We start from the raw sequence: 23,645 nt of genomic DNA, 5'->3' as shown, positions 1-23,645 counted from the left end.
GTTTCGTAGCCCAAAGCCACCACTTGAAGTTCCTAGAATTAGACTTTCCTAGGTGAGGGGCCCTGCATGGCCACTTGGCCAGTTACGGAACCTTTGGGGAGGTGACTATCTCTGTGATATTCCCTTGTCTGTGAGGACAGGAGGACCCATGGCTTGGTGCCAGGCCCACAGAGAACACTGACAGCTGTCCATCAGCGAGCCTAACCTCGAACTTGACAGTCCACTGCACTGCCCGGTCAGCAAAGCCCTTGGGAACGACACAGAGACTGTCACCCAGCTTCAGCACAGGAACTGCACTCACTCCCATGAGTGCACGGGACCTGGGGAGGAAGGGAGTGAGCAGCCCTCTACAGAACTTTCCTTTCCCTTTACCCTACTGCTTCAGGGCGCCACGTACACCACCCTGCACCCAGAGGAGGAAGGGAGCAAATTTGAAGTCTCCCCTTTCCCACTCTTGGCCCCGTCCGGGAGGCCCACGACTGCAGGCAGGCAACATGCACACCAAGGGTGGTTTATTCGTCGCTGGCTAGAGAGCAAAGCACAAGGCAGAGTAAAAAGATCAGTTAAAAAGTGAGTGTGGAGAGGTGCAGGTTGCAGCCACCATACTTGGCTTGAGCTCTAGGGTACAAGGGGGAGGGTAGCACCGAGGAGATGCTGCTCGGTGGCCCGGCCCTGCCTCTCTAGCCAGGCTCTCCTCTACTCCTTTGCCCAGAGGTGACAGTGTCCAGTCCCAGGGGCCTGCCACAGACCCACCTGCCCTTCCCCCTTTGCTGCTTTTGGCAACTAAAAGGCAGGTGCTCTCTTTCCCAACAGTGAACCCCAGGGCTTCCTCAGGCCCTCAGCGCTGACCCCCCCACAGGCTGAAGTGCTGATTGCGGAGGCTGCAGCCAGCGTCTCCCTCAGAGGAGCCAGGAGGGCTGGGGTGCTCAGGGGCGCAGGCAGGATGGGGGCTCCAGAACCAGGTCAGAAGCAGGGCTGGGGGAGGGGCGGGGAACATTCAACCTCTGAGGCCCCTCCCAGCTGGTAACCGGCGGGGACAGGATGGGGTTGGTCTCCCCACCCTGAGCGGCTAGGTCACCGGCAGACAAGACAAATGGCAGGGCTGCACCCATCCTGTCCTGCCCAGGACAGGACAGGCAGGGGCCTGGGGAGGTCCTGCTTAGCTGAGCAGTTCCAAATAGGTGACAGGGACTTTGCCCTTCTTGTTGCCCCTCTCGCCGATGAGCCAGTCGGGGTCCATGCCAGGCAGGCTGTAGACAGTGATGAGCTGAGGAGGACAGCAGAAAGGGAAGGCTGTGCTCTGGCTGGTCAGGGTGGAACTTGCCCAGAAACGAGGACAGGGCTGCGACCCCACTGTGATACATGGGCACCTGCACTCCAGAGGTGGGCATTCACCTCCTCTGGTTCTACAGCACCCCCGGGAATCCCCTGGCCTCAGCCCCGCCCCCAGGACCCCTCAGAGACAAAGGCAGTGGTGTGGGGTCCGCAGGCCCAGTGAGCCAGGCCCCGCCCACCATCCTTGCACACCCAGACCCACCTCATCAGCCAGCAGGGCCAGCTCACTGCTGTCGGCTGCCTCATAGTCGTAGAGGACCCGGGCCTTGCGGGTTCCGCTGGCGGGTGGCGCCACCTCCTCCAGGCAGAGCGCGGCATCTCCTGGAGGGGCCAGGCCCGCCACGGAGGGCTCCATAGGCATGGTGGCTGCCGTAGTGGTGGGCGACGTGCTGCTGAGGGGCGGGGAGGCGGGCTCTGTGGTGCCCACGAAGGTGCCTGGAAATCTGGAGAGCAGAGGGCACATCTCAGTCGCCGGGAGCCATATTCAGTCCCATGTGCCCCCAGAACACCAGGGAAGCCCACCAAAGAGGCCAGGAGACCCCAGCTACTTACATGGCTCCCTGGGAACTGGCAGCATGAAGGGAAAAGGGAAGCAAGGGGAAAGTGAGAGGTTCCGGGCCCTGTCCCTGACACCTCCCGCCCCGCACTTGAGAAACCGCTCAGAGGTCCCCCAGACCAGGGCCTCACTGTCATCCAGTGAGGGCTGTGACGGCCCACCAGAGAGGGCTCCGGGCAGGGCCTCAGCCAGCAGCCCTCCAACCCGCCCTGTGCGCCGTGGGGTGTTCTGGCTCGGGAGAAGGCTCTCGCCCAAGGGAGGTGGGGCTGCTCATTGGGCCTGGGAGCCAGGGGACCCCAGTGGGCACCTGCCCAGCTGTTTCTGTAAGTCCAGCATGTGGCGGTAGCACTGCGCATAGTAAGTTGTCTGAGACTCAACGAACTCATGCAGGCAGCGAAGGTGATTCACCTGTGTGGGCAAGAGGCCAGTGGTGACGGGCTGGGAGGGGTGTCGGGGTGACACATTCCACTCCCACCCTGTCGCAGCGTTCCGGGGGCTTCTGCCTCCACCTCTTACTCCTTGCAGGGGGGAGAGAGGTTCCCACCCTTTGGGACTTGCTCTTTCAGACTAATTCACCCTATGATGGACCACGGGCTTAAGCACTCCCCTCCCCTCCTGCTTCCAAGATCCAGGTTCCCTCATGCCTCATTCTGGATGATTGCAGTGAGGACATGAGGGGTGACAAAGTGGATGATGGAAAAAGTGGGAACAGGACTTACGTGAGTGCTATTGATTCCCTCCAGCAGGAGACGGGTCACCTCTGCCTGCCGGTCAAACTCTGTCTGGGCCACTCGGAGCTCCTGTTCGGACTGGGAAGAGTGGGGTGACAGTGTGAGAGTGACAATGGCCCCCTGCTTTCCTCCCGTCACCACCTCCCATGCCAAGGCCCACCCAATAGTAGCTTGCTCCTCCCCTCCCTGGCAGATGTTTCTTCCCCATGCGTATGCAGATAGACATCTGGGTGGCAGGGTTGCACTTCCCTCCCGACTTCAGGCCGAAAGCCCCACCCCCCCAGGGGGAGCGACAGCCCTGCTGACTACCGACTACCGGAACCTAGTCCCCTGAGCGCAGTCACAGAGGTGGACCCTCAGGGGCTGTGCCCAGACTCCCCCCGGCTGACACCACCCACCAGGGGAAGTGACAACCTCACAGCAGCCCCAGTGGGCAGGGGGTGCAGACCCAGCACTAGAAACAGACCTGAGCCCTGCAGCAGCAGCTGTGCCCAGCCTCCTGCTTCTCACCCGCTTCAAGTGTCTACCCCAAGCCCCCCAGCCCCACTCACCTTGTCCACCTCATCATTCCAGAGCTGCAGGCGCCACAGCAGGGCCGGTGAGCAGGGGTGGGAGGGGGGCACTGGTCAGCAGGGGGCTGCAGGCAGGGGAGGACAGCCGAACCCCAGAGCCTGTGCCCTGCCCCAGCTCCTTGAGACCCCCAACATCTCTGCACCCCTGCCCTTCCCCAACCCAACCCAGAGCTGAGGCTGAGCTCATCCTCAGCTGAGGCCTGGGAAGAGGGGCACTTCCAATCACAGTCCAGTCCAACATGCCACATGCAGGGAGGGGACAGCCAGCTGGAAAGTCCTGCTTGGGTTTCTTCTACTGTGCAAGCCCCAGGGCCCAGACTAGGGCTCAGAGGAGACCAAGCGTCCCCTAGTCCCACCCCAACACGGGGCTAAGTCTGGGTCGGGAGGCAGGACTGTGTGACCCTGGGTCAGTCACTGAACCTTTCCGTGCTTCAGCAGAGGGAGGCAGCCTCGTGCCTGAGTCACACTGGGGTTCAAGAGTAAAGAAACAGGGCAGTCGCTGCCCTCCAGGACATTCCCCCTTCCCCTCTGCCCAGAAGGGGGACAGAAGTGTGATCCAGAGTCGAGAGAAGACAGACCCCTCCTCCCACCAGGACTCAGGAGACCCCTTCATCCGTCCTGCTGCGTGGGTGCTACGGGAGACGAGACTTGCCCCGGGGAGGCGTCCCCCAACACTGCTTCTTAGGGTGTTGCATCGTGGGAAGCCGCCTCCACCAGCCCAGATGGAGGGCACGTGCCCAGCAGTGGGGCCCGAGAGACTAAATGGTGGTTGACGCCCCCGGAGGGGTGATGGCCCAGCCACTGAACGGCCGCATGAATGTACACAGCAACATGCTTGTGACAGAGGTGAGGAAGAGCCAGAGGACGTCACCCGCGGGGGACATGGACGGACAGAGAAAGACAGAGGGAGGCACAGCAGTGGTTGTGACTGACGTGACTGATGGGATACGTCTGACTGGCCGATTTCCCAAACTACACAGTAAACGCCAAATATCTCAATGGCGCTGGAGAACGAGAAGACACCAAGCCATTCAGAGTTCCGACCCCGCCCGCCCACCCAGCCCCCAGGTGGGCTGCAGGCCTCTTCAGGACACACCCTGTGCCCTGACCCCTGGCACAGGCTGCTCCTTGCGTTCTCCCCGCTCGTTCTCAAGGCCTTCTCACCCCTGTGACACCTAGCACGGTGACATCCACACAGCTGGATGACCCACGCCATCCCTGTCACCTGTCTACAGGGGTCTGTGAATGTGTGGCAGGCCAGGCCCTGGACTCTCCTCTAGGCTGCAAGCAGGGGACCGGCAGTCATGGATGGTGGGGGGGGGGGGGGTGAGTAGTGCCTGCTTTGGGTGGGGGTCAGGGCCGTGTGGGGACGTGCAGACTCTCCGATCCACTGGAGATGGGGCAGCTGCCACCCTAAGTTCACCACGCTGCTCAGGGCAGCTGGTCTGGTCTCCACCTTCAGTAGAGAGGTCTCTACCTTTGCAGGGAGAAGCGAAGCCAACCGCACGGGCACAGGGCACAGGGACGGGCAGGCAGATGGCGCTCCTGGGACTGGCCGACCAGAAGGGCAGCCGCCCTGCCTCAGAAACCTCTGGCTCCTGTCTGCTGGTGCAGCAGCCCCCCGAGGTATGGGTGGGGTCGGGGGAGGCCTGGGGTAGGGTGGGGTGGGGTCGCTTACCGCGGAGGCGCTGGCCGAGAGAATGTAATTACGAGGTCTAGTCTCCTGAAAGTCAGGCACCGTCTAGTGGGAACAGAGTTCATGGGGGGAGAGGGGTCATGGTGGGCCAGAGCTTGGCTGGGGCCAGGAGGCTACAGACAAATACAGCGCGGACCCTCTTCCCACATCCACACCTGGAGAGGAGGTGGGCTTAGAGACCCGGAGCGTGAAGACAGGACGAGTGAGGGTGGACACACTGGGGAAGCCAGGAAATGAGATGCAACAAGGAGACGGCCTGTGGCTGCCGTCACAGCCCTGGCCTCTGGGCAGGCCACAGGCTGGACCCAGCCCCTGGCTCCGAGGTCAAGGCCCACTCTCCCCGGACCCCAGCCTCACCGAGACACCCCAGTTAGACCCAGTCTTGCAAACAAACCCCGCCCCCTGCAGCCTTCTCCATCCCAGGATCTCTGCACACGTCTCTCACTCCTGCAGCAAGGACCAGGCCCCTCCCCCGCAACGAAGGTGGACAGATGGATGCATGGATGGACAGAGTGACAGGCTTTTAACATTTGCAAAAAGCTGACTCACAGGCTCCAATGCCTGGCATCCCCCCAAAACAGAGGCTACTCTGTTTTGCTAGAGGCTCTGGTAGAGGCTCTGATGGGGAGACCAGCTGCTTGCAAAAGGCCCTGGGGACGTGCCCCGGGCCGGCCACGGCACTGGCCCAGGCCAGATGGGCAAACCAGAAGCAGCACAGCACGTGGGACAGGTATACTCACATCTCCCTCACACTGAGCCAAGTTACCCAAAGCAGGACGGAAAGGAACAAAAACAAAGAGTTAGTGAGTCCACAGTGCAGGCGGGAGCAGCCCCCCGGGCCCCCGCAGGAGGGGAACGTCAGACGGGCAGGTGGACACACACAACCCGCCCTCTGGAAAGCGTCCTGGTTTGTGCGTGTGTGTGTTCAGAGGGGTGGGGCGAGGCAGTGAACCCCTGGTCCTCCGGACTCTCTGCACCTGGGCTGCCCGGTCCCAGCTCTGGGGAGGGCATCCCGGACTAACCCAGAGGCCTCAGGTCGTCCAGGCCAACCAACTGGAGGAGAGGTCGTGCCACTCCAGTGACTAAGGGAAGGCTCCCTGGCCTGGCTGATGGAGGACAAGCTTATTTTGGCCAAGCTTTTCCAAAGTGACAGGAAATTGTCCTGTGCAGGTGACTCAGTTGGGTCATCCCAATAGCCATAGGCCATCTACCCGACCCGAACAAGACTCCAGTGGCTGAGCCCCTGCCTCCGATCTAGACCCCACACACCCAGATGAGCTGAGACCCCCGTCCCCAGCTCTTGCTGGAGGCCAACGCTGTGAGAGGGGGGGATGCACACAGGGTTTGGGGCCAGGACTCCCACAAGCAGCTGCTGGGCGCCTGGGCCAGGCCTGGCCTTCCTCGGCAGGCACAGGTTTCCTGGCCTGCCCTGGACCAGGGAAGGGATTCCCCCCTTGGGGATTGAGGGCACCTTTAGGCCCCCGCACCCACGAGCAGCCTGGCATGCCGAGAGTGTGCTTGGCCTCTGGCCCAGTTCTGCCAACCCTGGCCTAGCCCTGATCGAACTGTGCCACGCTGCACCCCAATGGCCCATCTAGGCCTCATAGGCCTCAGTGGGCAAAGCATGAAGGGAGAGCCCCTATCCAGACTCCTGCGGCCACCTGAAGGGGCCCCTCAGACATGCTCCTGGGCAGGCATGCAGTCCAGCTCCGGGGTTCTCACACCGTGGCAGGGGCCCTGAGCGAGGGCGCCCTGGGACCAGCGCTGCAGCAGTGGGAGTTAGTGAGGGGAGCCACGCCCTGGCAGAGCCGGGAACAGGCCGAGCATCCAGGGAGGGCGGGCGAGGGCACGCAAGGAACTGCAGCTGTGTCTGTCTACAGAGCCTGCAGGGTGCCCTGTGCCCAGGTCGGGGCACTGCTGGCTGCCCCCACCCCCATCAATGTCGTCCCTGGGACCCAGCCCTCTGGGCTGTCAGGGCTCCCTTAGAGGTGCGCCCTGAACTGGCTGGCCCAGACCAGCACCCCCAGCCAGGCCTCTCCGGGCAAGAACAGGGGTAAAAGGTCATGCCAACACCAGGTCCCTGCAGCAGCCCCCCATGGCTGGGGGTGGGGCCGGCAGGGACACCCACCGTGGCTTTGGCTTCTGCAGCCTTGGCCTTCTTCAGTCGCGCTTTGCAGGCATCCAAGTCTAGGCGCCGGTTTTGGAGGAGCCGCCTCTCCTTCTACGGACAGAAAACAGGGAGCAGTCAGATGCTGGGCTGCCCTGGGGGACCCTGGGCCAGCTGGTCAAGACAGGGAAACTGAGGCCCAGAGAAGGAAGGTCGTCCACTCTAAGGAACTCAGTCCACAAGAGCCACGGCTGGGGAGGCCCCCGGGATACTAAGTTCCCAACAGGGGAGGAGACGAGGAGGCGGAGCGGTCCCAGGTCCCTCACCGAGATGGTCTTCCAGTCCCCTTCCAGGAAGTTGCGCAGCGGCGTGAGGAAGTTGATGGAGGCTGTGTGGATAAAATCCCGCTCTGCGGCTCCCAAGCGCTTTTCGGCTTCTGCCACCTTGATCAGCGTCTTCCCTGAGGACACAGAGTCAGAGGTGAGAAGGGGGGGCAGGCTGAGGCTGCTGCAACCCCAGGACGGAAAGAGACGTACGGAAGAGGCACAGCCCAGGATGCTATGTGCGGAGTGGCCGGCCTGGAACAACGCGGACCCAATCTACATGTCCATCAACTGGGGACTGACAAATAAACACTTGGACATTCAAAACGCGGAACGTCACACTGCCCTTAAAAGGATGGGGGACGGGGGCAATTTTTGGAATGACAGAGAAAGGAGCGCAACAAATCCTCTCCCCAAAGAGCTGTAAAGAAAACTGGACAGAGTTGTCAAAAACGACCATTTCTGGGCTCTAGAAACTGACAAAAGGCAAACAACAAATTGAGACGCATTTATCCCAGAACTACTGGACCTTGGTAAGAACAATGGTGGAGCCTGTGCCTTCGTATCCTGGGGGCGCTCCCACCTCCTGGAGCTTCTGTGATGCTGGAACTCTGCCAGGGAGAGACAAGCCCTGGGGCTGTCAACTGGGCCGCTGGGGCCCAGAAAAACCCTCGATGCTGTCAAGAACAACAGCCATCTCAGTGGCAGGAAAGGCCAGCAGCACGGCTACCATGAAGCTGGAAAGCTGGTTGAAACAAGAACAGACCTGCCAGAGATATAACAGCAGGTCGGGAAATGAGGCCGTCACAGTGGGTCCTGGTAAACTCCCGATGCCGCCGGAGGTCTGGAGGGCTATGCACGCGTGCGGCTCACTCAGGGCGCTTCGCACACCCACCCAGTGAACGGTGGGGCAGACGGGAAGAGTGCTTTGGTTTTGCCCCCCACCCCACTGGCAAACGCATCAGCACAGCCTTCATGGTGCAGTATCAGGCACGACCTCTGGCCACTCAGTCACTGGCTGACCACTACTGACATATGCTGACCCAGAAGCAACTCCTAGGAAGCGAGGCTTAAAAAATAAAGAAAGGCAGAGGCATCAGTAGCTGCATAGTGGGGCGAACAGACTCAGAACGATGAGTTCAGGCAAGTCTCTCAGCAAACAAACGGTAGGAACGTCCCCGGGGAGATCAGAATCCAGAGCTGCTACACATCTAAAACGTCCACATTCAACAAGGTATTAGGAAACTTGCAAGGAAATAGGCAAGTGTGGTCAAATACAGGAAAAAATAGTCATCGACAAACACTGTCTCCAAGGAGGCCCATATGTTCGCCATAGCAGACAAAGAAAGACTACTAAGCAGCTATTACAAATGTCATAAAGAAAACTGCCCCGGCTGGTGTGGCTCAGTGGACTAAGCACCAGCCTGTGAACCAAAAGGTTGCTGGTTCGATTCCCAGTCAGGGCACTTGACTGGGCTTCAGGCCAGGTCTCCAGTTGGGGGTGTGTGAGAGGTAACCAATCACTGATCAATCTAATCTCTCTCTTGCAGATCAATGTTTCTCTCCCTGTCTTTCCCCTTCCCTTCCCCTCTCTCTACGAATAAATGAAATAACAGAATAAGAAAAAAATGTTGTAAAGAAAACTAATGAGACCCTAGCCAGATAGCTCAGTTGCTTAGAGTGTCATCCTGATACACCAAGGCTGTGGGTTCAATCCCGTCAGGGCACATATAAGACTCAACCAGGGACTTCCGCCAAGATGGAGGCATAGGTGGATGTGCCGTGCCTTCTCACACAACCAAGTTTAGAGACAACTAAACATTAGCAACAGAAAACACAGCCAGAACACAGAAAATTGAACTTTTCGGAAGTCTGTTAACAACAAATTCTTCAGCCTGACCGGTAAGAGGGGCGAAACCAGCAGCTGACGGGGCAGGGTTGCACAGGAAAACTCGGTCAGACGAACTTGGGTGCGCGGAATCCAGGCGCAGGGTTGGACCTAGTGAGAGACCGAGCGAGTGACCAGGCGAGTGACCACGGGGGAGACAGCGGGGCAGCGGGGCTGTGTGTTGACTGTGGTTGCGCATTTGTGCGCGGGTGGACAGGCGAGGGAGTGGGTGGTTGGACCGGGGCCAGGCGGGTCCAAACGGCAGTGGAGGGCGCCGCCATTTCCCTGCTCTGACCCCACCTCCACATGCAGCGTCATAACCCAGCGACTCTGAGTGGCCTGGCCCAGGTGAACCACCTAAGGCGCTGCTCCTCACCCAGCTGTGAGAAACAGCAGAGGGGGCCTACCATTTCCCTGCTATGACCACGCCCCCACATGCAGCGTCACAACCCAGCGACCTGGGAGTCCAAGGCACCGCTCCTCAAACTTAAAGGGCGCGAACAGACCAAAAATGGCACAAGAAGATCTCAAAGCCCCAGAGCCTATAGATCTAAGCGATGAAGAAATAGCAAAACTCTCAGATGCACAGTTTAAAACATTGGTGATCAGGATCCTCACAGAACTGGTTGATTATAGCCACAAATTAGACAAATATATGAAGGCGAAACTAATTGAAATGAATGGAATTGCACAGGACACCAATAGCAATGAAAAGGAAACTGGGACTCAAATCAGTGGAGTGGACCAGAAGAAAGCAAATAATGGCCAAACAGAAAAGAGTCAAGAAGCAAGAATTCAAAGAAATGAGGAGAGTCTTAGGAACCTCCAGGACATCTTTAAATGCTCCAACATCTGAATTATAGGGTATCAGAAGGGGAAAAGGCACAGCCACCAGTGGAAAACTTATTCGAACAAATGATAAAGGAGAATTTCCCCAATCTGGCAAAGGAAATAGACTTCCAGGAAATCCAGGAAGCTCAGAGAGTCCCAAAGAAGTTGGACCCAAGAAGGAACACACCAAGGCACATCATCATTACATTAGCCAAAATTAAAATGAAGGAGAGAATCCTAGAAGCATCAAGAGCTAAGGGTCAGTCACCTACAAAGGAGTCCCCATCAGACTGTCAGCAGATTTCTCAAAAGAGACCTTACAGGCAAGAAGGGGCTGGAAAGAACTATTCTAAGTCAGGAAATCCAAAGACCTACAACCAAGATTGCTCTATGCAGCAAAACTTTCATTTAGAATGGAAGGACAGATAAAGTGCTTCTCAGATAAGATCAAATTCAAAGAGTTCATCATCACCAAGCCCTTATTATATGAAATGTTAAAGGGACTTATCTAAGAAAAAGAAGTTAAAGAAACATGAACAGTGAAAGGACAACAAACTCACAGTTATTAACAACCACACCTAAAACAAAAGCAAACTAAAAGGACAGCTAGATCAGGAGTGGAAACATAGAAATGAAGATCTCAAGGAGGGTTAGCAACAGGGGAGTGGGAGGAGGGGAAGGGGGGAGAAGGTACAGAAAATAAGTAGCATAGACAGTAGATAGAAAATAGATGGGGGGGCAAGAATAGCATGAAAAATATAGAATCTAAAGGACTTGAGACACATGGTCATAAACTAAAGGGGGGGTAATGGTGGGGACAGGGGGGTAGGGTGGAGGGGAATGAAAGGGGGAATAGAACAACTGTAACAGCATAATCAATAAAAAAATTAAAAAAAAAACTCAACCAATGACTGTGTAAAATCGTGGACAACATATCAATGTCTCTCTCTCTCTCAAGTCAATTAAAAAAAAAAAGGAAAGCAATAAAGAGTACATTAGCCCTGGCTGGCGTAGCTCAGTGGATTGAGCGCTGGCCTGTGAACCAGAGTATCGTGGTTCAATTCCCAGTCAGGGCACCTGCCTGGGTTGCAGGCCAGTTCCCAGCAGGAGACGCACGAGAGACAACCACACATTGATGTTTCTCTCCCTCTCTCCTTCCCTTTCCCTCTAAAGATAAATAAATAAAATCTTAAAAAAAAAAAAAGAGTACATTAAAGGTAATTATACGGACAACTATAAAAGACAATGTAATTTTTTCTCCTTGCTTAACTGATTTAAAAGACAGTTGCATGAAACAGTAACTGTAAAATTGCATTACTGGGCTTACAAGATGTGGAGATGTAACATGTAACACGTGGCATCACGACAGCACAAAGGAAGACGGAGGGGGTGGAGTTACACTGGAGCAAAGTCTCTCTGTTTCGCTCACGTCACATCAGCATCACTCTGAAGCATATTGTGATAGGTTCAAGTGCAGATTGTAATCCACATAAAACAACTTAGAAAAAATGTTAAGGAAAGCAACAAAAATGAAAACCTTAGAAAGTATCTATTTAACACAAAAGAAGGCAGTACCTGGCTGGTGTAGCTCAGTGGATTGAGCGCTGGCCTGTGAACCAGAGTATCGTGGTTCGATTCCCAGTCAGGGCACATGCCTGGGTTGCAGGCCGGTTCCCTGCAGGCCAGTTCCCAGCAGGGGATGCACGAAAAGCAACCATACATTGATGTTTCTCTCCCTCTCTCCTCCCCCCCTTCCCCTCTGAAGATAAATAAATAATAAAATATTTTTAAAAAAAGAAGGCAGTAAAGGAGGGCAGACGAGCAAAAATGGCCAGAGACACAGGGAAAACAATACAAAATCGCAAGTGGAAGTCCAACCACGTCAACATTAAATGGAAGAGGATTAGACACTACCGTCAAAAGACAAAGACTGTCAGATTGGATTTTTAATAAAGACCCAAATATATGCCATATACGAGACACGCTTCGAACTTCAGAGACATAAATGGGCCGAAAATGGCACAGCATGCAAACAGTAACCCCAGAGAACAAGAGCAGCCACACCGCTATCAGATGAAATAAACCTGAAGACCAACAAAAAAACCCAAGTTACCTGAGATGGAGCAGTGTGACACAAAAATGAGTCAATTCGTCAGGAAAACATACAATATAAACATACAGACCTCGCAACACGGCTCCAAAATATATTAAGCAAACGCCAACACATTGGAGACAGGAGCAGACAGCTGAACAGAAACAGGTGGGGACTGCCCAGTAATGGACAGAACAAGACAAAATCATCAAGGATGCAGAAAACTCGAACAGCACGATCAACCAATCTGTCCTCAGCAACACCTCTACAACACTGTACCCAATGACGATATAATATACAACCTTCTCAAGTGACCATGGAACATTCTCCAGGAGAGACCATATTGTAAGCCATAAACAAGTCTTAATAAGTTTAAAAGGGTGACTTCTGATCAAGATGGCGGCATACATAAACACGGCTCACCTCCTTGCACAACGACATCAAAATTACAACTAAATTATAGAACTACCATCACTCAGAACTGTCAGAAATCGAGTTGAATGGAAGTCTGACGACTATGAATTAAGGAAACCATCTCCATCCAGACTGGTAGGAGGGGGTTCATGAAGAACGGGCTGGTCCCACATCCACGTGTGGTGGATAAAAATTCAGGTGAGGTATCTCAGGAGCGAGGAGTCCCAGCCCCACACCAGGCCCCCCAGCCCGAGGTTCCAGTGCCAGGAAGATAAGTGCCCAAAACTTCTGGCTGCAAAAACCAGGAGGGATTGAGCTGGTGGAAGAAACTACTGGAGCCCCAAGCAGTTCCTCTTAAAGAACCCATACACGGACTTACTCAGACTCCCTCCCTCTGGGCTCCAGCACTGGGGGAGCAGATTGCATAAGTTTAAAAGTATTAAAATCATACAAAGTATGTTTTCTGACTGAAGTATAATTAAATTAGAAATCAACAACAGAAGGAAGCTTAGAAAATCCACAAATATCTGGAAATTGAACATCACCTGCTGGTAGAAATACAAAAATCACAGCCACTTTGGAAAAGAAGTGGGTGATTTTCTTAAAAACTTAAAATTTACCAAATGACCCAGCAATTGCATTCCTAGGTATATACCCAGGAGAAGTGAAAACATTTGCCCTCACCGAGGTTTGTATGCAAGTGTTTATGCGGAAATAACCCAAATGTCTATGAAATGGTGAGTGGATACAGCCAATGTGGTGCATTCATGTCCTGAAATGCTCTTGAGCAATAAAGAAGAATGAAATCCTAAATCACACTATAACGGGATGAACCTCAAAGACATTATGCCAAGTGAAGAAGCCAGATACCAAAAACAACACATCACATGGCTCCATTTATATGACATATTGAGACGAGGTGAATTGACAGAGCCACAAAGCCCATTGGCTGGCTCTGGGAGGGGAGAATGAAGGTACGTAGACACCAGGGATTCTTTGGCAGATGATGGAAATGTTCTTCAAAGTGGATCGGGGGGATGTTTGTGCAACTCTCAATTTACTAAAAATCATTGAACTTCACACTCAAAACAGGTGCACTGTATGATGTGTAAGTTATACCTCAATAAATCTTTTCACAAATTCAAGAAATAAATACTGAGGGGCATCTGTAAGAGCACAGATGGCTGTCACCCAATGCCAAGTTTAAGAGTCAGTTGCAGAGCAGACCCACTACGATCCCATTACAACTGCACACCATCCAGACTGCTGAAGAGAGGCCTCACTCCGTTCTCTGTTTTCCTCTCCAGTGTTTGAGGTTTGTACAATCAATGCACAATTCAAGTATTATCTGTGTCATTAAAATGACCAGAGAAGGAAGTAGGGAGGGCGGAGGAATCAGAGAGGGAGAGACGTGCCGCCCCTGCCCACCGCCCAGCAGCTGCAGGGCCTGGCTCACCGTAGGGAGTGCTGGGCCCCAGCTCACTGGCCGCCTCTGCCATGTACTGAGCCAGCAGCTCCCCGTTGGTGACCCTCGAGGGCACCTTCCTGTCCAGCTTCTCGTACAGGAACTCCTCCACTCGGGCACCTGCGGGGAGACAGACGCCAAGTCACAGGGCTCTTTGGTCCAACCTGGCAATGAAAGCCAAGCTGACAGAAACAGACCCAGAGTGGGGTCTGCCCGCAGCAGCCTGGTGACTTCCAGAATATTCTTTTGCTGATGCCCACTCCTATGAGACTGGCCCTCGACCCTGTGGAATCCTTCACTCTAGAGAGGAGGAAGCCACAGCTCAGAGATACAAACGCCTGCCCCGGGTGGGCAGTGACGGCCGGAGGTCCAGGCCTGCCTCGTCTCCTTCATCACACTATGGATTTCCAGAGCCCGGCACACAGCTGGACCACCCTGGGCCTGCACACAGCGGGCTCACGGGCAGCCCAGCATTCCCCCCCGCCCCCGACAGCCCTGAGCCAGGCTCTGCTTCTGCTTGCTCTGTGCTCAGGCTTGACTCCGGGCCACCTCCGGCCCCACCACCCCGTCAGCTGACCTGGCTGGCGTTCTTCCCGCCTCTCCTCTCGAGTCTGTTTCAGTTTCCAGGCGTTTCTTCAAGTCCTCTGCTCAAAAGTTAGCCTTTCCGCCGCCCCCGAGAGCTCTAAGGGCTCTGCACCTTAGGGCCCAGCACCAACTCAACCTTTGTGTCCTTTAACTGGGCCCGCCCCCCGCAGCAGACATAAGCCCCCAAAGTCTCATTCAGATCTCACCCACTGGCCACTCCCCCCTGCAAGCCTCAGCCACCAGCCTCCTGCCCTGGCCCCAGGCCCAGACCCAGGCCCAGGCCCAGCCCACTCACTGGGGTTGGGCTGCAGAAGCACCTCCGTCTGCCTCAGGATTTTCTCCGTCCAGTTCTTGGTGCTGTCTGCCCGGGCCAGGAGGTTCTCAAAGTGGGCATCGAGCTCGGTCTTCTCGGCCTGGCCGAATTTCTCCTCCGTGAACTGTGGGGTGGGGAGGGTCCAGGGACAGGGAGGGCTCAGAGGGAAGAAGGGAGGACTGCCCTGCCCCACCCACCTACCCCTCTCCATTAGTTGGAAGCCAGGCCCCAAGGACAAGAAAATTGCTCTGTACCCTTGATCACACAGAGTGGCAAACTGAGGCTGAGAGCAGGGTCCTAGATTGAAATGAGGCAGTTAGACCAGAGCTGGAAGATCGTGGCTTCTTTTGGAAATCCAATCAAAGATTGGACCTCTTCCCCACCAAAAGCACATTTGTATGAAATCCGGCACACAGCCCTGGCGTATGTGGCTTAGCTGGTTGGAGCGCATCCCATAGCCCGCAAGGTCGCAGGTTCAATTCCCAGTCAGGGCACATACACCCACGTTACGGGTTCGATCCCCAGTTGGGGAGCATATAAGAAGGTAACTGACTAATGTTTCTCTCTCCTCCCCCTCCCTTCCTCTTGCTCACCAAACGTAATCAAAGAATGTCCTCAGGTGAGCAATTTTTTTTAAATGTAAAAAAAATGTGGTATACCACTTAAAGGGGTAAGAAACCATTGGGAACCCACTGGTTTCAAAGGGTCCTCTGAACCTGACTCTGCGGGAAAGAATTCGGTAGAAAGTGCTCACAAAATAAACAAAGCACAGAGCAATTCCTGGGGTTATCGGGAGGCTCGGTGGGGGACTGGGAGCTCCTGGGGGAGGGTGCTGGGGGGGGAATGGTTTTGGAACCAGAGGGACCTGACTCAAGTCTCAGTTCTGCTACTGATGAGCCGTGTGACCTTGGGCAAGTGGCTTTGCCTCTCTGAACCTCAGCCCCCTGAGATGAAAAATGAGGATAATAAGTAACAGCATCCTCTTCACAGGCTGTGAGCCGGAAAGAGGGAAGATGTGGGTGAGACATGCAGGCCGGAGTCCGGCAGGGAGTCGCGTTCGAGGTGAGGTGCTCCGGCTGCTGTGAGGAGCCAATGGGAGGAGAGATGGCAGGCCGGGAAGCAAGGACTGCGTGGGAGGAGGCCACACGGCCGGTGTGCTGGAATGCCGCCAGCCCGTGCGGGCCAACTTGGAGCACACTCAGGGTCCAGAAGGCTCGGCAGCCCCACACCAGGACCAGGTGGGGACCAGGATGTCACAACGTTCCCCTCCGAGAGCTGTTTGTGGGCCACTGAGAAACAACCAAGAACAGCCCGAGTCCTGGCCCCTCTGCTCTGGAAGGGCCCTTGGACAAATGTCTCTGTCTTCCAAACAGGGATACGAAGGCCTTCTCTGGCCAGGGGAAAGAGCCTGCAAGGCTCTTTCAAGGTCAAGGCCAAACAGCAAAAGGGTGACCATCTCAAGAGCAGGATTGGCAATAACAACAGATACAGCTGACCGCCTCTGTGGCCAAACCCTGGGCTGAGGGCTTCATGCTGCTGACCCATCCATGGCTCCACAGGCCCTTGGAGGCAGGTCGGGCCAAGTTTCCCATTTCACAGATGATGCCGCCGAGGCTGAGCAAGGGGTAGACTGTGCTGGAGTCAGGATCGTCATGGCCAGGAGGCCCTTCCCAGACTATTCGGCGAAATAAATTATCCAAAGCCCAAGGACAGCTCTAGCTGAAGGGAACAAGAGGCAGCCACCGATAGTCCTGTGGCTGATCAGGCCATGGGTGGCCATCAATTATGCAACAGGGCTTGGGTTTCTCCCTGCATGGCCGGCGGCCACACTCACAGCCTGAGATCCCACCAGGGACCAGCTGCTCCTGGCCTCCTCTGACCTCCCCTGGCTCCTCACCCTCCTCACCTTCGCCGAAGTAAGGCCTCCCAGAGCTAGGCTCTACACAGGCCCACCTCACCCAGCCCGCTGAGGCTGTGGCATTAGCCCCATTTTCCAGATGAGGAAACCAAGGCTCAGTGAGGCACTTCTCTGGGCCTTGGTCTCCCACCTGGAGGATGGGGATAACAGGACCCAACTCAGAATATTTAAAAGGTGCTTAGCTCTGTGGCAGGCACACAGTGCAGCTCTGACGAATGTCAGCTGGGGTGTCAGCATCGTCATCAGTAGAAGGCCTCCTCCCTCAGGTCCCTCACTGGCTCTCAGGAGCTACCTAGGACCCTTCTAACCCCAACGGTACCAGTCACCTGGGTCTAGGTGCCACGCACCTGCCCAACCAAAGTTAACAGCAGCCCTTGCCAGTGAGCTTCGGGGCCACCCATCCCTCACATCGCACGTCCACCCAGGCTCAAAGTCCTACCAGGCTTTCCCAACCTCTTGAGCATCCATCCCACGTCCACGGCTGCCCGACTCAGATGAGGACCAGGCCACCACCTCCCAGACTTTTCTTACTACTGCTCCTACCACTGCTATTACTATTACTGTAATTACAACTGATAGTGTTAGTACGATCACTTCCACGGCCCACTCCCGCCCTCGCTGGCCTCTTACACACATGCGCCTTAGGCCCTCCTGCAGCTGTGCCTGTGCCTGGGCCACTCGCACCACCTGCCCTGACTTCACAAACCCCTCCTGCCTTTCAAGCACATTTCGGGGACTAGAAAGCCATCCCAGGATTACCCGTTCTTCCCCCAAGAGCCCAGGTCCAGTTCCCTACCAGATGGAGCGGGTGAGGCTCTTAAAGGTGTCCCTGGTACGTGGAAGGGCTGGGTGATTACCCAGCACATCCTGGGACCTACACAGAGGAGCTGCCCGAGCCTTAATGCTGAAGCACCCCCTCCCAGACCTCCTGGCTGACCCCCTCCCAGGACAGACAGGCCTCGGTGGGTCCTCTGAGTGTCCTGTCCAGCTCACTTCCCATTTCAGGCCCCTTGCTCCTCTGGCCTGCCACCCCTGCCCCATCCCCATCAAGGGGAAGAACTTGGTGCTTCAGAAGCTAAGGCCTGCAGGCCAAGGCTGCTGCCTGCAACCCGGCAGCAGCAGGGGGTGGGCGTACAGAGCCAGAGAAAGCCTCTATTTATAAAGCTCCCAGCTCCCTCCTCCACCCTGGAGGCTGGGGCCTGGGCGGTGGCTCCCACTCCGATAGGGGCCGCCCAGTGGGCCTGCCCACTCCAGGCGAAGCAAGGCCACAGAGCCAGGCCTCCCATGCCCAGGCTCTGCAGGTCCTGGCCAGGTCAGGTGCTGGGGCCCCACGGAGCAGGAAACCAGATCTGGTTCTTCCCAGATGTGTGAGATAACACAGTGGCTATACCAGCCCTGAGGAGGGTTCCCCGCCTTTCAGATGCTACTGGGGCTGTCCCAGGGACTCTGGGGTCCTGGCATCCCCACTAGGGCTGGATTCTCCCTCAGGGCTTGGAACGCTGAGCAGCGAACCCTCAATGGGACACTGCTTTCTAGTAAACATGGCCACATGGGCTTCTCAGAGACTGTTCTCTTGGGCTGGGCTCCTCCAGAGAACAAACACAGGAAGAACAAACACCAGACCTGTTCCCATGGCACTGGGAGGACAGAAAGCCCCGGGGGCAGACTGGTGTGCACCGAATGACCGATGGGGACATGAAGGCTTCGGGAGAAGTGACTTGCCCAAGGTCACATGCAGCACAAGTGCAGTATCCACCACATTCACACCAATAGTGAGCTGGCCTTGACAGAGCACACACGTGCAAAGTGCCAGGGAGCCCGCACATCCAGCCTGGCAGGGGGATGGCCGCTTATCCCATTTTTCAGATGGAGAAACTGACACCCAAAAAGGTAAAGCCTCTTCCTCAGGGTCACGAGAGGGAGCATCCACACCCACAGCTGACTCTGGGTCTTCACCACTGCATTCATCTGCCTCAGTTTCCTTCTCTGCCTCGCAAGGGGATAGGACTTGTTCCAATCCCAGCATTACTGGCCTGGACAGCTTCCCAAGGTACCCAGCCAGACCCCAACCCCCATGCCTGGGGACATAGAGGAAACAGGCCTCCCAGGGAGCAGGAAGGAAATGATCCCAGCTCTCTGACTTCCCGACTGACTATCCAAGTGTGTAAAGGGGACCTGTGGGAATCCTCGTACTAGCCCATTGCACAGGGGCAGAGACTGAGGCTCAGAGAAGGGATCGCGGGGGATGCCTGAGTCCTCAGGCCTGGATCTCAGGCCTCCAAAGGCCTGCCGGGAGCCAGAGTCACTGCTGGACAAGGGCAGGACGACAAGCACGGCTTGGTGCCCTCTCCCCTCCTCGGCGGAGCCCCACCGGGCCCTGGGCAGGCGCCAGCGCAGCGGGGTGACTCCGTCGGTCGAAACGATGAACACTGATACTTCCCTCGCAAGCAACAAGGCCGAGGCCTGACTCGGTCCCCGGACCCGCGCCACGCCTAGGGTGCGGCCAGAGTGGCCGGCCGCCTAGAGCTCTTTTCTCTCTCCTAGGCAGCGCAGGAGGAGACATGGGGGTGCTAAGGTGTCCGCGCAGTGAGGAAGGGGGCAGCAGCCTCAAGGGGCTTCTTTTGAGCGCCCCGAGCTCTGTTGCAGGGGTGCCCCGGGTCCGCCCCACATCCGGGCCCAGGGAACCGGCCGCGCGGGGCCCGAGACGCACGGCCTCACCTGCACCGCCCGAGTGAAGAAGATGCCCGCGTCCGACGCCAGTTTCTTCATGTTGAAGTCCATGGCGCACCGCACCGCGGGCCGCGCCCGGCCCCAGGGCAGCCTGCCGCCCCCCGCCCGCTTTTGCCGGCCCGCACCCCGCCCACCTGATGCCGGTGCGCCCGCCCTCAGCGAACCCTCCCGCCCGCAGCAGCCGCAGCCGAGCCAGCTGGAGAGCGCAGGGCGGGGCGCGGGGTGCGGGGGTGGAGCCTCCCAGACTGGGCGGGGGGGGCGGGGCGCGGCGGGGCGGGGCGAGGTGGCCGAGCTGGAGCTGCTGGCTGCTGCCCCCTGCGGCCCTGTCACGCCGCTCGACGGGCTTCTCTTGCTTCCTCACCTCTTGGCCCCTTGCCCATTGGTGCCTCTTCATCTCCCTTTGTCCATTTGCAACCACTTCTCCGCTTGGCCCTCCGTCTCCCTACTTCTGGACCTCTTTTGCCCTGGGTCTCTCTGCGCTGCTCACTGCCACCATCACCACCTTGAGCTCTAAGCTACCCTTGACCTTGGTGACAGTAAGAACAACTGAGCCAGGGGACAGGCTGGCTGGGGACCACAACTGGAAAAAGGCTGTTTGTCCCCCACCTCAACCCCTTAGATCCCCAGAGTTGGGGCAGGGTGTACGAATAATTACGGGAAGGGAAGAGAAGAGGGGCGCTTCCATTCTGCCCACTTGAAGGAAAGAGTGGAGAATGGACTTGCGCTGACTTTGAACCTAGCTCCTCACAACCCCAGGCAGACAAGAGGATGGTCTGCTGGTATGTGCCCCCTCCGGTGAGGGTTCGTCTTTTTAACCTTGTGGAGAGCGCCGTTCCTGAACTGGTATGCTCTCCTCCCTGCTTCTGTCGCTTGGATGCCTGGCTTTATTTCCCTGCACTTACCCCAGTTCCCCATCACCTACCCCAGCCTGTCTGTGCACAGGAGCCTTGGGTCCCCTGACGGTTTGTTGATAACCCAAACCCATCCCCACTCCCAGCCCTGCTTCTTTGTGGGGGCAAGGGGTTGAAAAGCTTCCATGTGCTTTATTTTAAATGTGCATTCCAGGTTCAAAACCACTGATCTGAATTATTATGTGTGTGGAACCACCATCGGCTTCCTGTCTCTTACACACTTTCAGGGCATCTGTATGTTTCTTTGTCTATTTCTGTGTTCTCTATGTGTTTCTACTCATCTGTATTGGTCCTTGACTTATTTACCAGTATCTGCCTATAGTTGACCCTATCATTTATTTACCCAGCATCCAGCCATATTGTCAACAGGAAAGACCTGGTTCTTCTTGCTGACGCATGTAAAGAATTGTATATCAGCAAATCTATTGGCGTGCAGTCAGGGTTCATTAGTGATCTGTTCCGATGTAAGAGAAGGGATCTAGCTGAGGTGAGGGGGTGAAAAGCACAGGTTCAGGGCAATGCAGGGCTGCGAAAGGAAGGGCAGCGGAGAAGGCTGGGGTGGCAAGCCCCGGTGGCCTGAGGCCAGTGGCCAGAGAACCAAGAGAGGGAGTCCTTTGTTCGGAGGACTTACAGAGTTGGTGGGATGGGGGTGGAAAAGTTATATATTGATTGAGGGGTGAAGGTGGTGCCAGCTTTCCCTGGGGGAACATGACTACCCAAACTTAGGTATGTGGGGTGGGGGCAGGGTCTGTTAGCCCAAATCCTTACCTTGCTCCAGACTCCATTTGTTCATCTTTAAAAAAAAAAAAAAAAAGATTTTATTTACCTATTTTTAGAAAGAGGGAAACGGAGGGAGAAAGAGGGAAAGAAACATCAGTCGGTTGCCTCTCACACCCCCCCAACTGGGGACTTGGCACGCAACCCAGACGTGTGCCCTGACTGGGAACAGAACCAGTGACCTTCCAGTTTACAGGCCAGCGCTCAGTCCACTGAGCCACACCAGCCAGAGCTCCATTTGTTTGTCCTATTGTAAAACAGATACATGCCACGAGGCAATTAATTAAAGTTGGGCCAGTTACCCAAAGTTATTCATGTGCTCTTTCTGTAAGCATCAGTGAGTCCCTCATAAAACCACAGGTAGTGACCACAGGTGGGCAGTTAACCAAAGCTGTCTTATGGACTGCTTCCTTGGGCACTGTAGGTCCCAGCCTGGGGATGAAAGCACAGTTTCAGGGCTTTCTGTCCCAGACAGTGGAAACGCTACACAGAATTTTGAGGACTTCCCCCGTCCTGTGCTAACAGTGTTTCTTGTGATGGCAATATTATCGGACCAGGCTCAGGACTGCTGAGTTAGTGGGTGAGACAAGTCTCCTTCCTCCTCCCTGCTTGGTTTACTATTCACTCTACCTAAGTGCTAAAAGGTGTTTCCCAGCAACCAGGCAGGATTCGAGAAGCTGGCTAGTAAGAGCAGTGCAGTCTCAGAGTTCACCCTGTGCTGTCCCTGCCTCAGTATCATCTTTCAACAGGCATCTATCAATATCGTTACATATTCATTTACACAATAACTCACATTGAGCACTGTTAAAGAAAAAAAGACATTTGTGATACTTGTTAAGATGGTAAAGAAGATTTTATTCAAGAGAGGCTAGCATAGTGGGGGTTTGCAATAAGGGAGACAGATCAGGCTCAACTCCAAATACAAGGTCAAGTGGAGATTTACAGCCAAGGAGCAGGGTGGGGGCAGTGGATGGAAAATGCCTAAGAAGAAGCCTCAAGGCTAGCGGGATTCTTGCCAAAGGCAAGCCAGGGTGATAAGATGTGGAGGGTGGAGAACCAGGAACTCCATCAAATACAGAGGATGATCAGATTACCAGTGGTGGGGGATTTTTTTGCTAAACTGACTCAGCAGGATTCTGGCTAGAACGTTCCTGCCGGGATGGAGATGGAAGCCCAAGGCTGAGCCTAGTGGAGCTGTGCGCTCGGAGGAGCTAACTCAGGTTTGGTCAAGGAGGAGGTACTCTCAGCACCTGTTGTGTGCCAGGCACTGTTCTAGACAATAGTGAATAAAGCAGTGCCTCTCTCCTCTTGGGAAAACAAACTTATGTCAGGTGACAAGTCCTAGGAAGAGAAACACGGTGGAGTGAAGGGGAGAGAGTGAGACAGTAGGTGCTGGTTATTGCTGGCCTCAGAGCTGTCCTGGTCTAATTGTTTCACTGATTCTTCTAGCTCTCTACCTGACAATTGCCATTTTTCTAATAGCAATGGCCAAAGTGTCCTGAGCCCATGCCGGGCCCAGCACTAAGAACTTTCAAGTAAATAATCCCCTAAGATTCTCAGAACAGCTCAGAAACCACCATCCTCCTCATTTTAAGGGCGAGGAAGCTGAGGTTTAGCAAAGTTAAGTGATTTGTCCAAGGTCACAGGGAAGCAAGTGGCAAATTTTAGCCCAGAACCCTACCAGTTCAGTGGTGTAGCCCACTCTCTTCTGCTCTGACCCCCTCTTCCTTGGCTCCTTGGCTGCCATTCATTCTCTCTGCCACCTGGAATCAGAGATGCCAGATTCCGTCTTGCCTCTGGGGCATATCCCATGCTGTTTCTGGAACTCCTTCCTCTCCTTCTTGTCCAGCTAATTCCTACTTATTCTTCAGGTCTCCCTTCGGGTGTTGCTTTTTTGCTTTCTCAAGTCTCTCACCACTGCATGACGGCCCCGGTCTCCCCTGGTATTCCCCACATCCCTGAGTTTCCCGAATTCCAGCAATATCACACAAGATTGTATGTATCTTCATTACATGTATCTTGTCCACCACTATGCTCCCATGCCCAGCCAAAGGGCTGGTGCGCAGAAGTATTAGTTGTTGAATGAATGAAAGAATATGACCTTACTGATAATTATAGTTTAAAAACTTAGATGTGCCCAGCTCTTCACAGTTATAAAAGGGCTGCCATGCAGTTTTCTTCCAAGCCCCACCCAAGCCCCACCCAAGCCCTGCGACTCTGGCAAGGCAGGGAGTCCAACCCCATTTTACAGAGGGGTACACTGAGTGAAGTCCAGAGAGCTGAAGGGATAAAACTTGATTCCAACTCAGGTCAGCCTGATTCTAAACCCAGTGTTTAATACAAGGCACGGCTCCGGATGGTCGGAATTGAAGCCCTTGACTCCCGTCTCTCAGGGAGACAC

General features: G+C 55.4%; 1 protein-coding gene across 1 annotated transcript; it reads right to left on the bottom strand.

Annotated features, from left to right (window-relative positions):
- Nucleotides 1-495: 495 nt before the first annotated feature.
- Nucleotides 496-19,709, bottom strand: SH3GLB2 (SH3 domain containing GRB2 like, endophilin B2). Its single transcript, XM_037147134.2, has 11 exons — nt 19,545-19,709; nt 14,891-15,032; nt 14,002-14,130; nt 7,324-7,457; nt 7,019-7,111; nt 4,873-4,935; nt 3,174-3,197; nt 2,611-2,700; nt 2,199-2,299; nt 1,538-1,778; nt 496-1,267 (listed from the first exon to the last, which is right to left on the bottom strand). The coding sequence occupies exons 1-11, from the start codon at nt 19,605-19,607 to the stop codon at nt 1,160-1,162; spliced, it is 1,188 nt and encodes a 395-aa protein (XP_037003029.2). The 5' UTR covers nt 19,608-19,709; the 3' UTR covers nt 496-1,159.
- Nucleotides 19,710-23,645: the final 3,936 nt, after the last annotated feature.

This window comes from Artibeus jamaicensis, unplaced genomic scaffold (assembly GCF_021234435.1).
Source record: "Artibeus jamaicensis isolate MK-2021 breed Jamaican fruit bat unplaced genomic scaffold, CSHL_Jam_final contig_471, whole genome shotgun sequence".
Classification (NCBI taxonomy): Eukaryota; Metazoa; Chordata; class Mammalia; order Chiroptera; family Phyllostomidae; genus Artibeus; species Artibeus jamaicensis.
This window is presented reverse-complemented; position numbering and strand designations above follow the sequence as displayed.

What these genes read in the sequence shown, in the direction of transcription:
- SH3GLB2 (XM_037147134.2), bottom strand. Translation starts at nt 19,607, where the DNA reads ATGGACTTCAACATGAAGAAACTGGCGTCGGACGCGGGCATCTTCTTC. An exon ending in GGAATGATGAGGTGGACAAG is followed by an intron (nt 2,701 to 3,173) that starts GTGAGTGGGGCT and finishes CACTCTTCCCAG; the next exon opens with TCCGAACAGGAGCTCCGAGT. An exon ending in TTACAGAAACAGCTGGGCAG is followed by an intron (nt 1,779 to 2,198) that starts GTGCCCACTGGG and finishes TCTGCTCTCCAG; the next exon opens with ATTTCCAGGCACCTTCGTGG.